This window comes from Episyrphus balteatus, chromosome 1, assembly GCF_945859705.1.
Source record: "Episyrphus balteatus chromosome 1, idEpiBalt1.1, whole genome shotgun sequence".
NCBI lineage: Eukaryota > Metazoa > Arthropoda > Insecta > Diptera > Syrphidae > Episyrphus > Episyrphus balteatus.
In genome coordinates this window covers 26810644-26835185 of record NC_079134.1, presented here as the reverse complement: position 1 = coordinate 26835185, position 24542 = coordinate 26810644, and the positions used below count along the sequence as shown (strand labels likewise).

General features: G+C 30.3%; 3 protein-coding genes across 3 annotated transcripts; 2 read left to right on the top strand and 1 right to left on the bottom strand.

Moving 5' to 3' along the window:
* Positions 1-1718: 1718 nt before the first annotated feature.
* Positions 1719-15374, top strand: LOC129907588 (integral membrane protein 2B). The gene is made up of 3 exons (XM_055983866.1): positions 1719-2005; positions 13147-13852; positions 15243-15374. The coding sequence occupies exons 1-3, from the start codon at positions 1895-1897 to the stop codon at positions 15371-15373; spliced, it is 948 nt and encodes a 315-aa protein (XP_055839841.1). The 5' UTR covers positions 1719-1894; the 3' UTR covers position 15374.
* A 1312-nt stretch (positions 15375-16686) lies between these two features.
* Positions 16687-17750, top strand: LOC129907589 (uncharacterized). Its single transcript, XM_055983867.1, has one exon. The coding sequence runs from the start codon at positions 16801-16803 to the stop codon at positions 17614-17616; it is 816 nt and encodes a 271-aa protein (XP_055839842.1). The 5' UTR covers positions 16687-16800; the 3' UTR covers positions 17617-17750.
* A 1549-nt stretch (positions 17751-19299) lies between these two features.
* On the bottom strand, positions 19300-20940 carry LOC129907587 (RCC1-like G exchanging factor-like protein). The gene is made up of 2 exons (XM_055983865.1): positions 20682-20940; positions 19300-20618 (listed from the first exon to the last, which is right to left on the bottom strand). The coding sequence occupies exons 1-2, from the start codon at positions 20818-20820 to the stop codon at positions 19351-19353; spliced, it is 1407 nt and encodes a 468-aa protein (XP_055839840.1). The 5' UTR covers positions 20821-20940; the 3' UTR covers positions 19300-19350.
* Between the last annotated feature and the right edge of the window lie 3602 nt (positions 20941-24542).

The window sequence follows — 24542 nt, the reverse complement described above, 5'->3', positions numbered from 1 at the left end:
ATAGGTATATAAAATTACCAAATAAATAAATAAAAATAAAAAAGTTTCCACGTTTGATTTAAAAAAAATCGAAAAAAATTTAATATGGCTACCTTCAAACGCTTTTTTTTTTAATCCAACATGGATGCATTGGCCATACGAATGTGAAAAAAAAAATGTTTGAATCCATCATGGATGTAATGGCCATACTACTACGGAGTTAAAAAAAAAACATGAGCACGGCACATTTTTGACAGACAGCTCCCAAAGTGTAAGTACAGTGGTGCCAAACATTTGGACGGATTTCAAAAATCCCGATGTCGTTTTTTTGCACAAAATCTATATGGATAAACAAAAAACACACCTACTATTAGTATCAACCTAGCTCCTCGGATAAACTTGGTTTATAAAATTAAGTTAACATTAAAATAAAAGTCAATATAAATACAACACAATTTAATTTCTTTTTATTTCTCCTCCTTTTGTTTCCCCTAATTTTATACCTCCTCCCTCACTTTTTATTTCTCCTCCACCAATTTTGTTTGATGATGAGAAAATTTACAGAAGTCTTAAGGCTTAACTACATACACCACTTTTTGAGAAAGTACAAAAGTGAAAATATTTTTTTTCTGTCTAGCGCAATTGTTTTGTGAAAAAGAGTATACAAATTGTTAATTAGACCAAAAAATAAGCTTTCTGCAGCATTTGTTTTAATTTTGCAGGCCGAAAAACTATACAAAAATGCGTTTGAAAATGTTCACTTTTGTACTTTTTCACTTTTTGAGCCAATGTAGTTAAAGCTTTACAGTGTACTTCTTCGCACACTTAAGGATCGAATACCACTTTCGGCTATTGATGAGAAACTTAACAGGAGTCTTAAGGCTTGGCCACACCGGAGGGTATGCGGTAACGATATTTTTACTAAAAAAATTCCACACCCGAACGTTGATGTGTCAGTTTTGAATTTTTTTCATACAAGTACCCTCACCGCTACCGCATACCCTCCAGTGTGGCCAAGCCTTTACATTGTAGTTCTCATAGGTTTAATAGGAGTGAAAAAAGGTCGCTTTTTTATCCTAATGAGGGTTATATGAGTCTTTTAGGTGTGAAATTAATCATGGCGAGAAGCTTCCCATCTTCGTTATAAAAGCGTTAGTTGGGAGGGATCCACTATCTTGTGTTTTAATGCCAGGTGACATGGTGATTTTTCAATCGGCTAACTAGTCAGTTTGTTGGCAAGAGGGGTGAGGATTAAGCCTTAACTACATTGGCTCAAAAAGTGAAAAAGTACGAAAGTGAAAATTTTCAAACGCATTTCCGCATAGTTTTTCGCGATGAACAATTAAAATAAATGATGCAGAAAGCTTATTTTTTGGTCTAAAAAACGATTTGTACACTCTTTATCAAAAAACAATTGCGATAGCTAGAATAAAAATCTTTTCACTTTTGTACTTTTTCAAAAAGTGGTGTATGTAGTTATGCCTTTATCCTCTTTTTGACGTTTGTTCCTACAAAATGTAAATTGAAACGTTATTGGGCACAACACTGTGTAGCCACCGTCTTATAGAGTTTTGTAGTAACGCTCCATTCTGTTTCCACCTTAACATTATTGCAGTTTCATCCTATTCATTTCATTTCCATATCGAGAATCGATAATCGAATTCATTTACAATTTTATCACACGAAACAAAAAACTATTCATCCTTGGTGTTGCAATTCCATAAAAAAAAATTCATCTCTTCAATATCGAATTTGTTTTCTCTCACGCAACAGCTCGTCAGAAAAAATTTTTCATTTTTTATCTAATTTCACAATTAAAAAGCAATTAATACAAATTATCTAATTTAAATTAATTTGGTGTTTAAAGAATACAAATTCTTTGAATAAAGAACAAAAAAAAAAAAAACATAAAAAAATGACGATCCTAACAAAACCGTCAAATGAAAAGAAATCTGAAAAAGTTCCCCTGCCATTGGGTGGATTGGTTGTTGCCAGCGATGGCCAACCCTTACCAAGTGCGCCTTTGGTAAGTCCAAATCATGATTTTATATAAAAAAATATTCTTTTGTAATTGCATTTATTTAAATAATTTAAATATAGTTTTTTTTTTTTTACTTTTGTAAGTAAACACATTTTTATGAGGCATTTTGAGTGTTTGTCATTTTTTTCGATACTGCAAAAGTTGAAATATTGATTTTTTTTCTCTCAGTTCACCTTGAAATAGATTTATTTCGCCCTGTCCTGTGTATTACAAAAATACATAAATATACACAATTCTATACAATTTTTTTGATTGGACATAATGAAAAGTGTCCAATCATATTCTTCCCCTCTTCACTTTAAAAGGTTTTATACCTTTCCTACATATTTTTTAATCGCGTTTCTTCTTTCTTTTTTATTACAAAGTAGAGATAGAAAACTTAATTGTTGCAAAACTAAACCAACAAAAAAAAAGCAGAGTTTCCATTATTTTATCTATGTCATATCTACATTTACACTGACTTTGCTTTGGTATTTTTTTTTCTTGTTTTATTTGTTACAAATAAACAAATTAAAATATAACTTGCAGAATTATTTGTTTTTTTATTTAGAATCGATTTTTAGTTAAAAGAATACTTCTTATTCTGCTCTCTTTATTTTTGTCCAATCACCCCCTCAACTGCCTTGAACAAAAACCCATTAAACTCCTGGCTAATTAAATTACATTGCATTTGGTCAGACTACACAAGTCAATGCTCACTCAATTCAAGGATTTGAAACCAAATCAAAACTTTATCGTCACCAGCAGCAATAATGCGCAACCATGCAAAACCACAATGTAAAAAAAAATATAAAAAAATAATGATTTCTGTGGCGACAGCGAACAAAGTTGACTATGGCGTCAACTGCAATTAGATGCAAGAAGATTACAAAATTTTTTTATTTTTTGTTTTCTATTTTGCTTGAATAGTCATTTATCAGTTACAAATAGAAATGTATTTTACAAATAATGTGCATGTATAGTTTGTGGAATTAGTTTTTTTTTTTTTTTTTTAAATGACATTAACATGCTGCATTTATAACTCTTTTTTTTTATATAATTGTTTTAACTGTGATATTTTAAAAGAGTAATTAGCTATAATAACAATTACTGATAACATAAGTTAGTTTATATTGAAGAGAATTTTTTTTTAAATAGAGAAAAACAGACCTTCAGATAATAGGATTGCAAAAAAAAGAGATAGAGTTGATAAAAATTCATAATTAAATAGAAATTTTCTCAAAGGAAAATGAAGAAATTATAATTGTCAAATTGGTTTTACAGATTTTTTTTTATTTTTTAATAAGAGGAAATATTTGGCTTGGAATAATAAATAATTGACTAACGAAAATAATAAAATCTATAAGCTGATAGTGCTAACTATTTTTTAACTAGATAACCCAGTAGAATTGAAAGATCTCAAACCTATTACGGCCGTTTTCTTCACAGAGTCCTATCGCCAATACCGATCTTAGTCCTAAATTTATGTCGTTTTCGATTGGCTCTCCGGAAGCGTCCGGAATCATTCAGAAGCCTTCTGAAACCGTTTTATTGGCTTTGAAATGACAGCTAGAACGCTTCTCAGAAGAGAAATTCTCTTCTCGATTTCAATTCAGAACCCACTCAAGAAGCACTAATACATGAACACTCACATGTCAAAAAAAAAACTCCGTCAAAATTTTTGGTTTTTCATTCAAGACTTTATTATTTTTTGAAATTGAAATTAATTACAAAACAAAAACGGATTAATAAATAAATGGAACAATTGATATCATCATCTTCTTCAGCGTAGTCTTCAAAATTATAATTTTTCAATGTTTTTCGTTTGCAATAAAAAAAAAAATACTAAAAATATTTGACATTTGAAATTTTACACAAGGACAAAAAAACAAAATTGAGTGGAATGTATTCAAACTGTTTTATTGGATTTTAAAATGAGTGAATCCTTGAGTGAAACCAATCGAAAACGACATTAGTACTACAATCGGTATCAACTCATTTCTTCACTCAGGTTCTAAGAGTGGAATTCAGAGTCGTCACTCAAGTAAAAATTTTACTCAAGTGAACTTTTGCTCTAGCGTTTGGCCCACTTTAGCTGCTCGTTATGTTAAGAAAACCTAAGGGTTTCTTTACTTTTAGCTTATGAATTCCAACTGAGGAAATTTTAAAGTCAATGCTTGAGCAATAACTTAGAAAATTCATCACGGAATTGTGCTTGAGAAAAATTTTTACTTGAGTGACGACTCAGAATTCCTCTCTTAGAGCGGACCAAGTAGGTACTATCTATTTAGGACCACGGTTGCCACTGGTGAAAAAAAATTCCTACCAAAATTACCCAAAAATCCTACGAAATTATACAAAAACCTACCAAATCTCGAATTTTTGTTTTTAACTGATAAAATGATTCAAAATTTGAAAACGGTAACTACATTTAAAGTATGTACATTTTTGCTAGAATTGCAGAGAATAAAAATGAAGCAAAACGAAGAAAAAAAGGTTGATTTCTAGTTTTTGAAAATTCTTCAGAAAATTTCGTTGATTTTATCATTTCAAAACTAAAAATTGGTATTTTAAAGATCTGAAGTTTTTTAAGCGGAGTTTTGGTACCACAAGGTTCATCGGTTAGATGCAAAATTTTGGTCAAATTCTGACGTTATCTGGATGAACTTTTAATTGAAGTTTTGAAGCTATATTATTTTTTCTTGCTAATGCATTGAAGTTGCAACTTTTAGAAACAGATTTTGTAATCTATAAGAAAGAAATTAAATTAATGTAATTGACTGACTTGAAAATAAAGCGTATAATAGTTATTCTAAAAACTATAAAATAGTAAGTATTTTAAAGGGGACTTAAAAAAACCTACCAAATCGAGTTTAAACCTACCAAAGCCGAAAAAACCTACCAAAGTTGGTAGGATTCTATCAAAACGGCAACCGTGTTAAGGACTCGGTATTAGCTAGCTCTTCAAAATCAGCTAGTACCTGGTTATTATACCAATCGTTAGTACCTACTCAAATCGGTGCCAAGTGATTTTTTAACACAATTTCTAAGCTATAGAGTTTTCAAATTGCTATCGAGTATTGGTTAGGACTCGGTACTATTTTTTGGTACCTTAAAATCGGTATATCGGAATAGAAGGAATGGATTTCATTTTTTTTAAGAGATGTTGCAGTTTTTTTTTATATCCATCTTCCAACTTTCAGCACAAAATTGTGAAGCCATTTATGTACAAGTTAGTATAATTACCATTTGGAAACAAAGGGTCATAAAATCTACCTCGAGTTTGCCCAAGAATCATGATAAAATAATGCGAGACATAATCACAAGACTACGATTAATTAAAAATATTCTTTTTATGTAATACATTTATGTTTTTGCTGCATTTTTTCTAAGCTCAATACACATTAGGGTGGGTCAAAAAAAAATCGAAATTATTTTTTTTGATTTGGTACTCCGAAAAATCGATTGCTAGACCCCTCTAGAATATTCACACCAAATATGAGCTCTTTATCTTAATGGGAAGGTCCTCCGCTTTTCAATTTTCCATTTTTACATCAAGCTTCTACTAAAAAAAAATAATTTTTTTATTAATTGACATTTTAGCAAATTTCTTTTCATATTCTTGTAGGAAATTGAACGCTCTACAAAAAAAGCCTTATACACTTTTTTCGTTTATCTAACCGTTGAATAGATATTTGAGGTCCAAAAATCGAGAAAATCTTCAAAAATTCGTTTTTTGTTCTTAATTTTGTAACAAATTGAAAAATTATAATAATCAAACGCGCAAGACATATTCTTATTGGAAATTGATTGCTCCACAAAAAAGGTGTTGTTAACTTTTTTCATTAATCTAACCATTCTAAAGATATTCGAGGTCAAAGTTAAAAAAAATTATAAAAACATTTTATTTAAGTAAAAATTTTTTACTTATTCAAATTTAAAACATTTTATATTTTAAAAAAAATTCCAATTCACTAAAACTTCATTATTTTCAAATTAGCTAGATATATTCTTGTAGGGGCTTAAACGTTCTACAAAAAATTCCTTGGAATCAAATTGATTGCTTTAACCGTTTAGAAGATATTCGTATCCAAACCAATGCTCTATGATTTTAATAGTTTTCTTATGACCCGTATGCATTGCGATTTGGATACGAATATCTTCTAACTTTTTTGTAGAACGTTTAAGCCCCTACAAGAATATATCTTTCTAATTTGAAAATAATGAAGTTTCAGTGAATTGGAAATTTTTTTAAAATATAAAATGTTTTTATAATTTTTTTTAACTTTGACCTCGAATATCTTTAGAATGGTTAGATTAATGAAAAAAGTTAACAACACCTTTTTTGTGGAGCAATCAATTTCCAATAAGAATATGTCTTGCGCGTTTGTTTATTATAATTTTTCAATTTGTTACAAAATTAAGAACAAAAAACGAATTTTTGAAGATTTTCTCGATTTTTGGACCTCAAATATCTATTCAACGGTTAGATAAACGAAAAAAGTGTATAGGGCTTTTTTTGTAGAGCGTTCAATTTCCTACAAGAATATGAAAAGAAATTTGCTAAAATGTCAATTAATAAAAAAATTATTTTTTTTTAGTAGAAGCTTGATGTAAAAATGGAAAATTGAAAAGCGGAGGACCTTCCCATTAAGATAAAGAGCTCATATTTGGTGTGTATATTCTAGAGGGGTCTAGCAATCGATTTTTCGGAGTACCAAATCAAAAAAAAGAATTTCGATTTTTTTGACCCACCCTAATACACATATATTTTTTTCAGAATATGGTTTGATTATTTTTTTCTATTTTAATTTTTTTTTTTAATTATTATCATTAAAAACCAAAACAAAATATTTAAAATTCCAAAATATTTTCAAACCATTAGACGTGTTTTAGACTTATTAATTCGTAGTACCGCTTTCTGAATTTAGATAAGATCTAATTAATGTGCTGTTCAATGAGGTTTTTCTGTTCGGAACTGTTCTAGTTTGACATAATTTTGTACTGAATATGTGTTTTAAAACATCAAATGTTTTTATCCTAGCTGTTGACCGTCAGTTTGTTTAAAATTATTCTAGTTTCCACAATATGTTTCGTTTTATAACTCTAAAACATTACTAAGGTTAATCCGGGTTAGGTTGAAATCGTTGTCAGAAAAATAAACTTTTTCTTGAACATAGAATAGCCAACAGATTTATATAAACTTGCCTATATTTTAAACCTTTAACCACTTTAGGCAATGAACATATAAAATCCTACTGTTGTTGCCATGCGGTCGTTAAGTGATGACGCTCAGCATTCGATAAGTTTTTTTCTCTATATAAGTTTTTTTTTTAACTAAGAGACACGAATCTAGTGACTACGTTACGTAGTCAACTCATTCTGATTGGCTGAATACAACTAAACATTTAAAGTTAAAATTTCCCCTCGGACTTAGTGTAAAAATTTCGGCTTCAAAGTTAGTTGACATTTCTCAATCAGCTGTTTGATGGGAACAATTGGGCTACAAAATGGGTTAGAAAAATGTTGATCATAATTAGCTTTTTTCGAAATAAAAACGAAAATGTGTTTTTTAACAACTAGAATTTGACTTTAACTGGCTGCCATTTTGTAGTAACTCACTTCAATACAATGAAATTACATACAACGATTAAAAATATTATAAGGAAGAGAATGTATGTTTATTTTTTGGTCTACGACAAACTGGAGCAAAGATATTTGCTTAGAAGTAAAATATCCCAAAAAATGTATTTTTCTGAATAACTCCGCTAAAAAGAATGATAAGGTTGTGAGATATTGGATTTAAGCCTTCTAAATATACCTCTATCGATCCATGAAATAAAAACTGACAGTGCCTCTGTGCGCAAGGTCAAATGACGCTTTGACTGGAGTAAGTCTACTGACGATTGAAAAATCACGGCTAAATAGTGTAAATAATAGCTGAATAAAGGATCAAATCAAAAAGTATTCAATTTTGTTCTATGTTTTTAGTTTATCGCTGGGTAATGTAGAAATATGGTAGAATTGGTCCTTTTTGCTGATGTAAGCCCTCAAAAATTCAACTATATAACAATTATAGAACGCAAAGCAGCATTCCAAACTGAAAATATAATTGAATTTATTGCAATTAATTTTATTTGAAAAAACATTGCAACTAATATTATCAGCATTCTCAACCGTAACAAATTGACAATGCGTCTCACAGCAGATATTATTAAAACTAGAGGCAATCAGTTAAATGAATCATTTTGTTTATACAATTAACGAATAATACTAAGTGATTCGTTTCAAACGTATTATTTCAGCGAATCGCAATTTTAAGTGGCTGGTTAGTGAAAGTAAAATAAAACACTGTTAACTTCGAATTATTGTTTTTTTAATAAATAAAATTTATGTATACATATAAGTTTATTAAATATGCAAATTTAATAAAATGCACGACTGGGTCGCACGTACTTGCTCTTGTAGTTCAAAGCATCTTTATCTTAAATATCTATTGGAAATTTAAGATTTTGTGGAGAAAAAAAAAATAAAAACAAAAAAAAAAAAAATCGAAAGTTAAAAAAATTCAATTTTTTAAATATTTTTTGAAAACTTTTTTTTAAATTTTTTTTTACATTTTACACTTCAATACCTATGATGTCTGTAAATTTTGAAAAAATTGACTTATGCTTTGATGAAATATATGAACTTAAAAAACATGTCAATTTTTTAAAAACGGCAACGCCATATTTCCGCTCTCGGCATTTTTTGAGAAAAACTAAAAATGCAGTTTTGTTAGAATCAATAAGAGTACTGCGCACACCAAATTTAAACGAAATCGTTAGAGCCGTTTTTGAGAAATTTGAAATACCTCGAAAACGTTATATGGGAGATATGCGTTAAATTGGAGATATTAAAAAAAATAAAAAAAACGGTCCTAGGGAATTACGTAAAAATCATCTGTACCAAGTTTCAACCAAATCCATCCATCCGTTTAGGCCCTAGCTCCATGTACAGATGGACGCACAGACCGACGGACGGCATGACGAAAACCACTTTTTTGATCTTCTCCATCATCGTAATGTTGGTTTTGATTAAAACCTCGATTTTTTTTTCTACACGAAACCAATACTTGCCCTATAGAGCAAGTAAAAATCTTCTTTCTTCTTCCTTTTTCTCGGCGCTGTTTCATAACTTCGATGTCGAGGGGATCATAACCTTCCCACGTTACTGCTTTACACTAGTGATCCGCCTGTGGGGTTCGCCGTAAAAATGACAATTGAAAATCAAAATCTAATATACATATAAAATTTTGGGATGCAGATTGGTTTTAACTTTTTTGTTTTGCATTTTTAAGGATATGAATTCGTCGCACAAAAAAAGAATGGTTTGAACTAGATTAGGGTAGGGTGCGGTAATTATTTGCGAAATCTACTTTTTTATGTGATTCTACATGAAAAATATTTCATATGCGTTGAATCATTCATTATTTTCCAAGAATTTTTTTACATTCTCTGCTATTAATAAATTAAATTTTTTTATTTACTGAACAAAAGCAACAGTTTTGCAATTTACGTGATCTTTCCAGCTATTTTTGTCTCATATATTTTTCTTATCAATAAACTAAGTAGATATGTGACAATTTAAGAATAACATACTAATAGGCTGTTTATCATTTTACAACCGCGATATAATGTGAAAGAACAAAGTGCATATTATGATGAAATTGAGTAAAAGAGGAAGTGTAATTAATTGATTGAAACAGACAATAATAAAAATATAGATAACACAAAAATAAATTATTCTTCATACTCGTATATTAAGGGGGGAAATCCCTCTGGAATTTTTTATTTTTGCATTATTTTTTTTTTGCGTAATAAATTTATTTATCAACCGAAGAAACTATTTTCAGTGGTCTTAGCCTTAAATGAAGCCTCAAAAGTGCCTAGATAGTGCCGAAACCAATGCGCTCCGAACCTACCATAGTACGAAAACGAAAACTTTAAACGCATTTTTTTCGAAACTAGTTTTTTTCCGCGCCGTGCAATGTAACTCAAAAACTAATGAAGCTATCGACTTGAAATTTGAAGCAAATTACTCCTTAACTTATTGGCCACAACATGAACCTAAAAGTTGAATAAAATTTGTACAGTAAATATTTTTTTAACTACTTCTTTGTAAAAAAAAACATGGTTTTTTTCGTTTTTTTGATTTCTAATTTTTATTTTTCATTTAAAAAAAATAAATTTAGGTTCATGCTATGCGTACTAATATCATCTAACGGAAAAAAATTCCCTTTTTGATTTAAGATGATTTCCTGGACCTGTGCATTGCACGGCGTAAACTAGAGGCGTCAACTTTGAAAGGCTCCAGAGCCACCATTTTGTTATTTTTTTCATTTCAAAAAAATTTTTTTCAATACTTAATAATGTCAGTAATATCTTGTCTTTTTCCAAATATCAATAAGTGCTTTCAGTTTTTCATAAAAAAATATTGAAAAAGGTGTCGTCCAGAGGGATTTCCCCCCTTAATAAATAAAATGTTTTTTTTTTTTATTTTACAGACGAATTAAATTGTATGAAAGAATTATTGTTTCGGATTTAAAGTTGTTTTTTTAGCCACCCTAATAAATTAAGTGTTAGCATTTTGTATCTTATAAAAATATAATCAAAATAATTATTTATATTTCCATGTCAAATAACTAGATAACCGAGATAAATAGAATTTGTTAAGCAAGGGAATTCATGATTAATTTAATGTCAAAATGAACAAATAACGTTGGTATGACACGTGAGATTCCTTTTTTGTACAGTTTTTTTTTTATCCATTTTCCCCTTTAGTAGTTTAAAATTAAATATACAAATTTAATTTGTTTTGAATAAATGAACATGTTGATTGCATTTATTTATTCTTCGATACATTTCTGGGTTGAATAAGCACTCTTTCTTGAAAATTTTCAACTCTTCTAGGAAAACTCCAGAGGACAATGCTTGGTAATTGAATAGCTCAAAGTATTCGCTCAATGTCGCAAAACTATATGCTTATGAGTGCGTTCTAATTCCTTTTATTTTAGTTCAGAGGCCTTGGTGGCTTGGTGCCTCCAAAACCAATACCGAAATTGTAGAATCAGAACGTTTGGTTTTGGTTCGGCGCAATAGTGTTTACCATATTATAAAAAGGACCTAATCTTTTGTCTGAGATAGGAGAGCAACCCATCATTAATGGGAGGATGAGATTTCATTAGGTTTGTTCGTTGTGCGCTCTAGGGCACATTGAGTAGATTCGAACTCGCCCTGAAGCGGTTTTTGTAGCTTTTTTTTCACCCAGAGTTATTTTCTCTGTAAAAAAAATTAAATAAATGTCAAAACGAAACATTAAGCGTATTTGAAGTAAAATGAAAATCCGAGCAACTCTGACTTTTTGGACAGTTGATTGACATCACGCGGAGCGTTATGGAGTGAGGAACAACGAACAAAACTTTTATGTTTATATGATGAACAGAGTTTGAAAGAAGTTGAAGTGAATATGAGCATTCAAATTTTTCGAAGTGATTGGCATTTTCTTTTTAGTTCATAGTTTTTAATTGGTCTTTACGACCAAGAAATGTAATAATTTAAACCTATTTTATTTTTTGGTGTCTACTCTTAGTTAAATCTCTTATTGTTAAATGAGCCCAATTTGATAAACATTTGAATTGTTTATTTTCAAAACAGGATAAGTCCATTTTGAATATTTTTTGATAAACCCATACAAAGAATTATTTTATTTATTCTTATGTATTTAAATCTTCATTAGTTGACCCTTTGATATATAAGGATAATATTTGCATTAAAATAAAAGATCAAACTTGTTAAATACTAAAAATATGTTGTCAAATACTTTTTATGAGCAAATGGACTTATTATGTTTTAAAAATAAACGATTCATTTATGCTCATGCACAAAATAAACGTTTTTCAAAAAAACTTTTTTGAAAAATTAGCCCTATTCAATTGATCTGCAGTGTACATATGACTATTAAATGTGCAATATACAAGAGTCTTATCTTTTTTGTAATGTTCTAGAATAAAAAAAAAATGTTTTCAAAAAGGGGTGAGTAACTACGAACTGCAATAAAGATAATTAACTTAATTTTTATTTATAGTATTATATCTCTACTGGGTTTGTTTATATTCTTTTTTGTTTTCGTTTAATCAAAAGAAATTTGTTTTACTCCCACAAGTACCAAGCGACCTTTACATGATGATTAACTTACACTTGGTAGTTTTTCTTAGTCACAGGTGTTCTTACTTTTGAAGATAGATTTTTAATTAAATGTATGTCCTCATAGTTAAGAAGATTGTTCTAGATTAAACGCAGGTAATATTGATTGTTTTGACATCAAAGACAAATTTAATTGTATCTGTATACAAAATTGACAATCAACATCAAAGTTGTTTAAACAAAAGCACGATATTCTTCAAGTCACGTATGTTTGTATATTTTGTGGCTTTGTTTTGAGAATTTTTATTTATTTATTTAAATTTTGGTTGCAAATAATTTGCTTTAGATCTATTCAATTTAAATTTGCGTTATTGTTGGACCAGATGCAGGGTTTTTTCACACACTTATTTATTTAGAGACGTTGTATGGTTTCTAAAAGCTTGTTTCATGTTTCATTTTCCACGTATGCATGAAAAATCGATAAGATGAATTTTAAAAAGACGAACAGATTTTCTTATTGGAAATTACCTCTTTGAGAGAATTTGTAATTTTTTAACAGCCGCTGCTGTTGGACGAGAAAAAAATTGTTTTATAGATTGAGCTAAACTAGGGGCTAACAAAACGGAGCTTAACTCTTTGAATCCTATACACAAAAGTTGTGCATTGATGGGCATTTTAGGTTAATATTTTAATCAAAAAAGCAAACTGGGAGCTGTTCCTGCTATTTAGTTGCATTTTTTTAACTTCTTATTATTGACCAGAAATATTAAATATTTAAGTAAATGAACATATCCAAATTTATAGTTAATTCTCTTCCTTTCTATATGTTTTTTTGGGACTCGTTCTATATGTTTTTGTGACTCGTTCTATATATTTGTTCCTAGAATACAGTTCATGAAAAAGATGATTGATCAACCTTTTGAATAATTATAGTATTAACATTATATTAATTTTTTTTTTCAGGCACCATTAAATGGAGAACCTGATGCCGAATCTATGGTTTTTAATCGTCGCCACATCTCAGCATCGACGACAATTTTCCTGTTCCTTTCTGCATTGGCTGTAATGCTTGTTGGTATTCTTGGTGGTGTAGCCATTTATGGAATGTATGCACCAGCTCAGCGAAGCCTTCATTATCGCGGCACATGTGACATCCCATATTATCCAAGACAAAATATGTCCATTGCTCGATTGTATGCTCATCCAGAATTAATTCAAATGAGTGATCTTCGCAACCTATTCCCCATTTCAAACGAATCATATTCATTGAGTGAGTTTTTGCCTAATGATGACTTTTTCCGTGAAGACATCGAACTTGATTTAACCGATGATGAGAGCTATTCTAAAATCGATGTACCCGATTTTAAGGATGGTCGTCGTGGACGCTTTATGCATGATTTCAAGGAAAATCAATCAGCTATAATTGATACTTCAGCAAATAGGTGCTTTGTTATGCCATTGGATAGAGAAACAACTTTGCCACCAAAGAATTTCTTTGATTTAATGCAAAAAATGGGAGCTGGCTATTATAATATCGATACTGATCGCATACGCATGAATATGCGTGTTGTTACACCCGAATTAACCGATATGACTTTGATCTCACAAAGAATTGCAAACGAGTGCTATGATATGAAAGTGTACCTTTTGGAAAGATACATTTCTGGAGGTGAGTTTAAATTTATTTTTATATTATTCTATTTTAGCTGTTATTAAGATCAGTGTCTTGTAGCTTGTACCTCTTTGTTCGCCTCCTACTCAACTTAAAATTCAACACTTTCAATTGATTTTTTCCGTACAAGGGAAGTTCGCGTAGTACCTGAAAAATTTCGTGTGCTGATAAGCACTATTTTTTTTTTCAAATGTTAAATAATATTTTAAGCTGAATACTGTTGTGCGATCATTTCATATTAGTGAAGCAAAAAACAAGTTTGGAAAAATATCAAAATGGGTGTAGTCCATTGTTCTTCAACTATGAGAGAATTGATGTATGAACGGACAAGAGAAGGAAAATCAGGAAGTTGCCAAAACTTTTGGTAGATTAAAAACTTTTGTATTGTAAAACATGCTTAAATGGCACACCGCGAAAAACTTCACAAAAACACGTCTTCAAAGAAAAAAAAACGGTTTTCCCAAAAAGAACATTTTTAAGTCATATTCGCACATAAATTACAGCTTAACTTGCCCATAAGTGAGACAACGCTCAAAACAATACTAGAAGAACAGCATCTCTGCGAAAGAAACCCCAGGGAAGTTCGACTCCTTACTAAAAAGCATCGCCAAAAACCGAATCCATTTTGCCAAAAATCATTTAAACAATTTTAGTGGCCTAGAAATTGAAAAAAAAAAAATGGCGTTATTTTCTGTGGCCCGACGAAAATAAAGTCAAATTAGTGGGATCAGATGGCAAAAGATGGGTTGGACGTCCAAAGAACGTAGAATTCAAACCGCAAGACACACGACAACAATGCACAACTCCGCAGTCGCAATAGCTACATTACACGAATTGTTGAGATATGAATTACTGCCTCACCCCAAGTATTCTTCGAATTAAGCCCAATGCGATTATTTCTTATTTCCTATTTTCAAATCCAGATCCTTTCTGTCTTGGTATAAAACATTTGCCATTAGTTTATCAGATATCACTATGATATTGTCCTGTTCATCTGTATGGCCTACAGAGCGGGTTGTTGATCTTTATACATTTTACTAGAAATTCTACCTAAGGCCTTCGAGACAAGAGAATTTATTATTCTAAACATCATCTCTTACCATCTACGGAGCAACTATCATACCAAAGAGATCTAAATTTGTTACTGAAATTTTAATTAACTTCGTTCATTTTCACATTGACTTGTATAAACTTTGTTTGAAATTCCACGATTGTGGAATTCAGGCGAGATAATTTTTTCCATGACATGAAAAACATCAACATCAGTCCCTTCATATAAAGCTATTTTGTGTATTTCATTTTATTGAACAAGCATTTGAAATAATTTTTTTTTTTAATTTAGATTTATAAAAAAAGTAAATATTAACCATCAAATTTTTATTTTCAGTGTTTAAACGTGAAGCCAGACTTTTGTCGGATTCAGGAAAATTCGCTGAATTCTCTGGCAAGAAAATTGTCTATTTCAATTTAATGAATATTGATGACATTGAAGGCTACGAGGCGAAACAAAAAAAGTAATTTTTTAGCAACATTGGTGCTATTGCTATCTGCAAAATTCATTTTTGCTAAAAACAAAATAAAAATATATTTTATATAGATGTTTAAGAAGTAGAATATTTTAAAATTTTTATTTTACAGTTAAAAAATACATAAACTTCAATTACATAAATATTACAAAATAAAAAAAAAATTAATTTAATATTTTCAAACCAATAAACTTACAATAGATTCTTTTTCTGTTAAAATCCCCCTTTTTGTTTTTAATTTTACTTAAAACTATTTTATTTTTTTTTTTAATTAAATTTCAAATTAACTAAGCAAACAAAAAAATAAAAACATAATCAATCATTCCTGCTATAATACTAAATTTTTAAAAACAAGTTACCACACACACAACAATAATAATATCTAATGAAAAAAATTAAAAAAATACAATTTAATATACTAAAATAAAACTATTTTTGTAGACATTATTTGTGTAAACATTTATATTTTTAAAACAAACATCAATTACATAAAAAAAATTAATGAAAAACAAACAAAAACTAAAATTGTATTTACTAACTAAACAGTCATTATCAATGGAAAAAAAATTATAAAATAAATAAGAAATATTTTATTTCAAATTATAAACTTGTTAATCTACAAATTAATGGTACCTAATGTTTATTAAAAAAAAAAAAAAAAACAAATTAAAATTATAAAAAAAAATAAAGTTATTGGTTTGTTTTATTTTCTATATTGTTTGGTTTATTAACAAAAACAATATTCTTAGGCCTTAAAGAACAAAATTTATTAATTAAATTTATGATCTTGTAATTGTAGTTTTTTATTGTTTTGTTTTTGTATTTTTAGAAAAAAAATATTCAAAACTTTTTAAATGTGCACTCTATTTTGGTCTTGAATTTTTATATTCCTAAATAATTTATCTGTGTTAGTTTGGATAGTAGAGTAATATCTTATCGAAATCTTTTTATGTACTACGTTGTCCAATACAAAGAAAGAAAAAAAAAGATTTTTGTTTAAAATTTTTTCTTCTTCTTAAAACAAAAAAGAAAGAAAAAATGTATCATTTTTTGTATTAATACTATTATATATATATTTGTGTAAGAGTTTTGATTAAAAATATATTATATAAAAACCTAATGGATAATAATTTGGTCGTTTATCAATTTATTAATCAAACAAACAATATCTACATATTTACAAAACATACTTTTTATGAGTCATGGCACAAATGTTGAGCACATCAGTTAGAATAGTACCATTCTAAGCAAAACTTTTTCCTGTTATTTTCTCTTTTCTCTATTCCGGATACTGTGTCAGGTTCATTGATAAAATAGATGGCGTTGTGTTTTATTTCATAAACCTAACTTTTCAAATGAAAATCTATTCATTTGATTTTTGTTTTTATATTTTAAAAATTTCATTTTTATAAATTCATAATGGAAGATGATGAAAATAATGAAGAGGTGGAAAAAACTAACACCAACAAAGAGATGGATACTGAAGCAGCAAAACAGCTTGAAAAATTGAATGAATATGTTCAACAAATGGCTTATAGGCCCACTCAACCTCCAAAAGGATCGGATCGCACGGAATCCCTATCGAAAGCACCAAAGAAATACTTTGTTGGAACATATTCCGAACACAAGGATAATTTAAAACCCAAAGAGCGATCAGATCGAATTGCCGCAATAGTTCAAAAACATACACCAATGACAATAGAAAATTTAGAAAAATTTATTCGAAATCACCGAAAGAAACAAGCTCAGCAGGAGAACGACAAGAAACAACAACAAATCAAATATCATGAGACACTTACGAAATTACAAAAACAATGCGAAAATCAACTAATGAATGCAATTGTCCATAAGTTTGCTAAAATCGTTTCGAAAAAAGCTTCAGTTATATTACCAGCAAGTTCTGAAACCGAAAGTTGTCAGCGTCTTCAAAATGCATTAGTTTGTAATATGATTATGGCTTTGAAAGTTCCAAACGATCGACAAACAAGAGATCTTACAGTTTACAAGAAACTAGCTGTAGTTTTTGCCGATTTAATATTTCAAGCATTATTTTTGGCTAACAACAGCGATTATAAGAATTTTGCGGATGATCAAGAGGAACAATTGCCAAAAAATAATGAAAAAGATCTAGTTATCAAGATGAGAGCACTGAAGGCAGCAAAGAAAAACATTTATCAAAATCGTTTGAAAAGTTCAAGAGGTTGTGCAGTTTTATCTCATCGTTTAAATAAATGACAAATTACTTATTATAAATAACTTTATAAAAATAATCTTGTATATTGCGGACTTTTCTAGATTTACATCCGTGGACGTAACTGTGATTCTTTTGTAAAAATATTCCTTCAAAATAAATTGATTTAAATAACTAACTAGGTGTACACCTGGGCGTATACGTACTTTTTTCTCAAATCATTTTGAGATAGGCTTTATCAATGTGCATGTACATTAGGGTGGTTCTTATTTAGAACATGCAGTTGGAAAGCCACCATCCGGTTGGAAATGTTTAGAAACAGTTTCCCTATCCCCAATTTTTTAGATTTTTATATGACTTCCTTCCTCTCCCGGATTAAGGGTGAAATTCAAACTCAAAAACGTATCCTTTTATTTACAGCTGTGTTCAAAATAATAGTAGTGCCTGCAACAAAATAACATTTTTTATATTTACGGTGCTTCTACGGTTAAAAATTTAATATCTTTGATGTCAAAGTTTGTAACGGTCAATTACTAATAAATGTATCGTAGTTTTAAAATGAAAAAGAAGGTGCTAAATAATTTTTCATTGAACTTTGGTTGTTCTTTCTAATTTGGCCTGTTCAAAATAATAGTAGTTAAAGTTATTTTTGAAGAATTTAAAAGCGGTTTATAACTTAGAATATTTATTTTTGCTTTAAAAGTAAGTACTCATATAATTTGAACAATTTTTCAACAAAAAACGATTTGTTTCGGTTTTAATCTATTTAAAGTTCGAAGAGCAAAACAATGCAATTCGGATAACGGAAACTTATACGAAAGCTGCTTGAAGAAGGGAAAACCTACTTGGAAATTCAAGGTTATATTAGGATGGTCCCCTACAATGGTAGCCAATGCAATAAACTCAACAAAAGACCCGAAACGCGCGGTAGAAAAAGAAAAAAGACCGTCGTAGATGACAGGCGTATTGTCCAGATGAGCAAAGTTGAGCCTTCTGCATCGCCGTTTCAAATCCAGAAGGCCTTTAGCCTGGATTGCAGTGAAGTGAACATTCGTAGGCGACTGTTAGAGACTAATTTGTACGCTTGAAGTCAACGAAAAGTTCCGCTGTTAACAAAGAAATATGTTAAAATACTAAAATTTTTGACCCTCCATGTTTAACTGTTTTTGTCGTATACTTTGGAACATATTCCGTATTGGGTGGACGTCGGACGTATTGTGGAGATCCAGTAACACCAAAGAGGACAAATTTGCTCTCATCAGTAAACAATATGTTACGCCATTACTTCGTTGGCCAGTTTATGTGGTCTTTTACAAACTGGATACGCTTTTTAATATGTTCCGCGCCCTTCTCCCGAATTCAATTCAAGGAGAATTTTCATTAAGAATAAGGCTGAATAAGTATTTTATATCGCAGTGATATTAACACCATCTAAATTATTTATTCTACCTTCACCATTCTATGTGCCAACTAACCATTATTTTTTTATTAACTCGAAGTAATTTCTTTCTTATTCTTCGAATTAATGTTTTTTTAAAATATTCTTCTTTGAACCACCGAATATCCTCCTGAAAAAAAACTTATTTCCTCGTTATCTTTTTCCATTCGATTTAGATTAACATAATTCAAAGTCAAACAATATCGATTGAATTGTCTTTGGCATAAATGTGATTCAAAAATCAATAAAACAAAAAACAATTCAATAGTAATACCAAAACAAAGAAAAAAACCAACTTTATTCAACAACTATTCATTTTATTATCACTTTGCTTTTTTTTCTACATAAACGGACGACATAATGCTAATGTATGATCAACACCAAATGCAACTTTCTGCACTTTAGCATTAATTGCTGTCTTAAATGGGAAAAACTGATCCTTATTATGACCCAATCCAAGGCAACCAAATCGATTTTTGCCCCAAATAAAAAGATCACCTTCCGAATTGATAGCTCCCATATGAAAGACACCACAATTAATAGAAACTACATGGGTATTATCACTAAAATCATTCTTTCCAAACAAAGGTGGCAAAAGTTGTTGTGGTTTACTTGTCTGTTCGACATATGGACCAAATCCTAATATACCATAACCCCAAGTAAAAACAAGTCCTTCTTCATTGAGAACCATGCAGAAGGAACCTCCTGAAGCAATGTCTTTAATAGCACCAATTCCTTTGGTAAGGGTTAATGCTTGGGGAGAGTTTACTTGAGTTGGAGCATCGTCAGAATCATCAAGCTGGCCATATTCTGAGTTTCCCCATCCAAAGACTTCACCTTTATCGTTCAATGCCAGAACACAGTCCGAAGAGCAGGCAATTTTGATAATTCTCTCATTGAGAATGTCCCCTTTGACTTGTTCAATTGTACCCGAGGTAATGTAATTGCCTCTTCCTGTCTGTCCATCAGCTCCCCAGCCGCAGGAGTAGACTTTTCCCTCCCTGGTAAGGAATAAAGTGTGATCCTGTCCACATTGAACAGAAACAACTTCATCCCCTTCTTCAGTGAAATTAGACTTTTCTATTCGATGGATTGTATTACTTCCCTTGTAGACCTCGTCATCGACAATATGCCGACCACATTGGCCATAAGAATTGTTTCCCAAACAAAAGATTGTTCCATTTTTTGTCAATACGACTAAATGAGCACGTCCTGCGGACATGCATTGGACAGACATATCGTCATCTGTTTCATCAGCTAGTTTTGGAAGACGTATTGCTGCTGGATAGATTAATAGATCTAGATTCTTTGTAGCTGCTCCGTAACCTTTTTTCTGCAGTCCCAATTGACTGTCAGTGTTTAGACCAGTTCCGAAAAGTGTTTCGCCATCGCTTCGTTTCACAGCGAACGCAGAGAAGCCATATCCAGCTACAATATCAGTGACAGTTGTATTTTCAGAGAATTGTAGTCGCGTTGGATGATGGACAACTTGTGTGTAACGTTCTTGTGCCTTTTTCACAGAAGTTTGCAGCCCTAAGGCTCCAGTTTCTTGAAAGCCCCACACATAAATACGCAATTTATTCTCTGCCGAGATTTTTGGTTCATAAACTAAAGGAAGAATTTATGAATATTTTTATTTGATATTTATGAGGTTTTATTATATTTATTTACTTTTAATATTTGATTTGTCTTGTAACAAGACAGAACGTTTTGCTTTTGTGGTATATTTATGAACTAGCGTTAGATGTTTACTTTTAAAAGTTTTAATCATTGCTGGTTCGATTTGTATTCTTGTTAAATTTTTCAACATACTGGTGGTTTTTTTTTTTGGTTTCTTTTGTGTGTTAAAAAATGGGTTTAATTAAATTAGTTGAACATTTCCTTAAGTTTCAGTTTTGTGTTGAGGAAAAGGTGTTATGAAAAAAAAATAACCAAAACAATTACAATGACAGCTGATGGTTTTGTAGTGCAAAAGGTGCAAGAAAAACTGCTGTAAAATAAGTACAGTTTGAATAAAAAGTTTTGATGGATGAATGAATGAAATTGAATTCGTTCAGTACTTAAATAGTAAAATTTTCGTCCCATTTACTCGATCGATAATTTTGCAAATTATCTCATTTCGAATGTCGAATCGTAGAGGATATTTTTTTTATTTAAAATTCTAAAAGGCATTTTTTTTTCACTAGTTTAAAAAATACATCTGGACGTAAAATTGTCAAAAGTCAAAAATAAATCCAAATCCAAAATAGTTATCCCGATTTTAACTATAAAAATAGTTAAAAATGACTATTTTTTTCTCTGTGTGATAGTCAATATTATGGATTTGGTTTATTTTTGACATTTCAATTTCTTTACATCCAGATGTATTTTTTAAACAAGTGAATAATATGGCTGTAATTGACCTTATTTGTGCTAGGGTATACACATGACCCTAAAAACAATTTTGCTTTTATAAGGCTGCACAGAAGCAATTGTAGCACCTCTAAGGCTTTATAGAAGCAAAATTGTTTTTAGAGAAAAAAATCTATCCACATGAACGTTGATGTGTCAGTTTGGAATTTTTTTTATACAAGTACCGTCACCGCTATTCCTACCACTACACCGCATAAATTCTGGTGTGGCCAAGCCTTAAAGGTTTTACTATTTACTATGTCTATTTCGGATGTATTTGAAACATGTTGATATACCTAGTCTAGTCTAGACCCTTCTTTAAACCAATGACAAAAAACGTTGACCCTGTTCATTTTTAACAAACTTAAAAATTCGTTGTGCGTGGAATAGCGTTTTTAGGTCTGTTTTTTATTACCACCGGGCTTAACTGGTTAAAAAAACGCCTCGGGGCTTAGCGAGAAAAATTAGCAGCACTCTGCATACTAAAGCCTAGTACGCAGATCACGCTAAAATTTATCTTTCATACAAATTTCCTCCAAAGATAAATTTTAGCGAGGATTTTTAGCCAGGTAGTACGCAGTTCACGCGCTAAATTCGAATTGTCATCTACTACTTTTGCAAAAAGTCTCCACTCAATTTAGCTGGTGAAATAATGCTCAGCGCATTTTTTCACAGATAAATTTTGACATTTTTGTGGTCGTTGGTATACACTCTTTATAATGTTTTTAAACAGAAAATTAATAAAATTTATGCAACGTTGCATAGAAGTTGTATAAGCTAAACGCGTTTTAAGGTTGTTTAGAGCCTGAATAAGAATATTTTTTACTCAAATGTCATTTGAAAATCACATCATAAAAAGAAAAAAAACAGCAATCATTTGTATATTTTTCTTTTAATTGAAGAACTCATTTTTGGCATTTGATTTGATTAATTTGAAATGAATAAAAACAAAAAATAAGAAATTGTGTTTTTTTGAAATTTTTTCCTAACTAAGCCCAGTACGGAGATCGCGCTAAACTAAATTTTATCTCGACAATTTTTATCTCTACACGCGTTCGCTAAAAGCCAAGATAAATTTAAATTTAAAAATAACGGCTGAATCACAGTTTTATTTACTTATACCAGCTTAAGCCTAGTACGCAGATCACGCTAAAATTTATCTTTCATACAAATTTCCTCCAAAGATAAATTTTAGCGAGGATTTTTATCCAGGTAGTACGCAGTTCACGCGCTAAATTCGAATTCTCATCTACTACTTTTGCAAAAAGTCTCCACTCAATTTAGCTGGCGAAATAATGCTCAGCGCATTTTTTCACAGATAAATTTTGACATTTTTGTGGTCGTTGTTGTTGCTGCAAGGAATAAAAGGCAAAAAAAACCTTGGAATATATAAAAGAAGAGGAACAAAACAAAATGAGACCGTAAAAAAGGTATTCTGCAGGTAAAAAAAATATGTATTTAATATTGAATGTAAGCAGGTATAATGAAATGAAACTGTGATTCAGCCGTTATTTTTTAAATTTAAATTTATCTTGGCTTTTAGCGAACGCGTGTAGAGATAAAAATTGTCGAGATAAAATTTAGTTTAGCGCGATCTGCGTACTGGGCTTTACATTCAATATAACATTACATATTTTTTTTACCTGCAGAATACCTTTTTTACGGTCTCATTTTGTTTTGTTCCTCTTCTTTTATATATTCCAAGGTTTTTTTTGCCTTTTATTCCTTGCAGCAACAACAACGACCACAAAAATGTCAAAATTTATCTGTGAAAAAATGCGCTGAGCATTATTTCGCCAGCTAAATTGAGTGGAGACTTTTTGCAAAAGTAGTAGATGACAATTCGAATTTAGCGCGTGAACTGCGTACTACCTGGATAAAAATCCTCGCTAAAATTTATCTTTGGAGGAAATTTGTATGAAAGATAAATTTTAGCGCGATCTGCGTACTAGGCTTCTTTTGTGGTGTATTCTCTATTCTTTTTCATTTTGCGTGTTGTTTTTTTTACATAAGGGGTATTCACGATCTGGTGCAACAGGCCTAGTAAAAGTGTAAAATTTTATTTTTTTACAATAGATCGTGAACGCACCTCTTCTTATCTATAGTAAATATTGAATGGAATCCATGATATGATTTATATCAGCTTCACTCTTTTTTTTTACGGAGTTGTCTTTCCACCGATTCTTCTTCTTTTTTTTCAATTTTTTTATAATTTCATTATTTGTTGTGTTCGGGTTAATTTATTTTCACAAATTACATCAAAAGAAACAAAATAAAAAAGAATAAGAATAAAAAAAATAAACTATTCATCATGGGCGACACGCGACGGCGAGCTGCCATCTGTCAAAAAAAATTTACATCATTGTATTTTTATTTTGCAATAGGGTTAGGGTATAGCAAAAGTGCAAGACCATTGTAAAATTTCAATCCATATATTTTGTTGTTGTAGTGTTGTAAGATTTTACACTTTTGCACTTTTGCAATGATACTAGACCAGTTGCATCGGATCGTGAATACCCCTATAGAAATTGATTCATGTTCGATGTACCTATGTATATCTATTTTATTGGTGTACTTTTTTTGGATTACAAATATTTGCATGTGAAAAATTTGTTATCTAGTGAAATAAATGAGGAAATGTGTTGTTTTTTTTTTAGAGATTTTCTTCCTCATAGGTATAACATCGAGAACTTTCGCTCACGTTTTTCTTTTTTTGTTTGTTTTGTTTTAATTTATTGTTTATTTTCGGAGCAGATGGAGTTATTTCATCGACAGATGGAGTTGTTTGTCGTGATTAAAAATACCAATTTTCCAGTTTTAGTACTTAGGCCTAATTTATTCACTCTCCATTACATTTAAAATCTCCATTAAAAAATTGAAAACTGTCAAATCGCATACAAATTTTAAAATTTCCCTTTTTTAATGGAGACTTTAAATTTAATGGAGTGTGAATAAATTGGACCTTATTTGGACACAAACCTAGCATGACTATAATGGATAGGAAAATGTTTTATAAATGAAAATTTATGTAACGTTGCATAAAGGCTACATAAAACCTTATGCATTGTATAACTATGAAGCTATTTAGAGCTGTTTAGTGAAATCTAATAAATGAGACTGTAAAGGTTTGGCCACACCCGA

Bases quoted from the DNA above. Each gene is read 5' to 3' on its own strand.
- LOC129907589 (XM_055983867.1), top strand. From the start codon at position 16,801: ATGGAAGATGATGAAAATAATGAAGAGGTGGAAAAAACTAACACCAAC.
- LOC129907587 (XM_055983865.1), bottom strand. From the start codon at position 20,820: ATGTTGAAAAATTTAACAAGAATACAAATCGAACCAGCAATGATTAAA. The intron at 20,619-20,681 runs GTAAATAAATAT...TTCTTCCTTTAG, and splicing joins AGACAAATCAAATATTAAAA to TTTATGAACCAAAAATCTCG.
- LOC129907588 (XM_055983866.1), top strand. From the start codon at position 1,895: ATGACGATCCTAACAAAACCGTCAAATGAAAAGAAATCTGAAAAAGTT. The intron at 2,006-13,146 runs GTAAGTCCAAAT...TTTTTTTTTCAG, and splicing joins CCTTACCAAGTGCGCCTTTG to GCACCATTAAATGGAGAACC. The intron at 13,853-15,242 runs GTGAGTTTAAAT...TTTTATTTTCAG, and splicing joins GGAAAGATACATTTCTGGAG to TGTTTAAACGTGAAGCCAGA.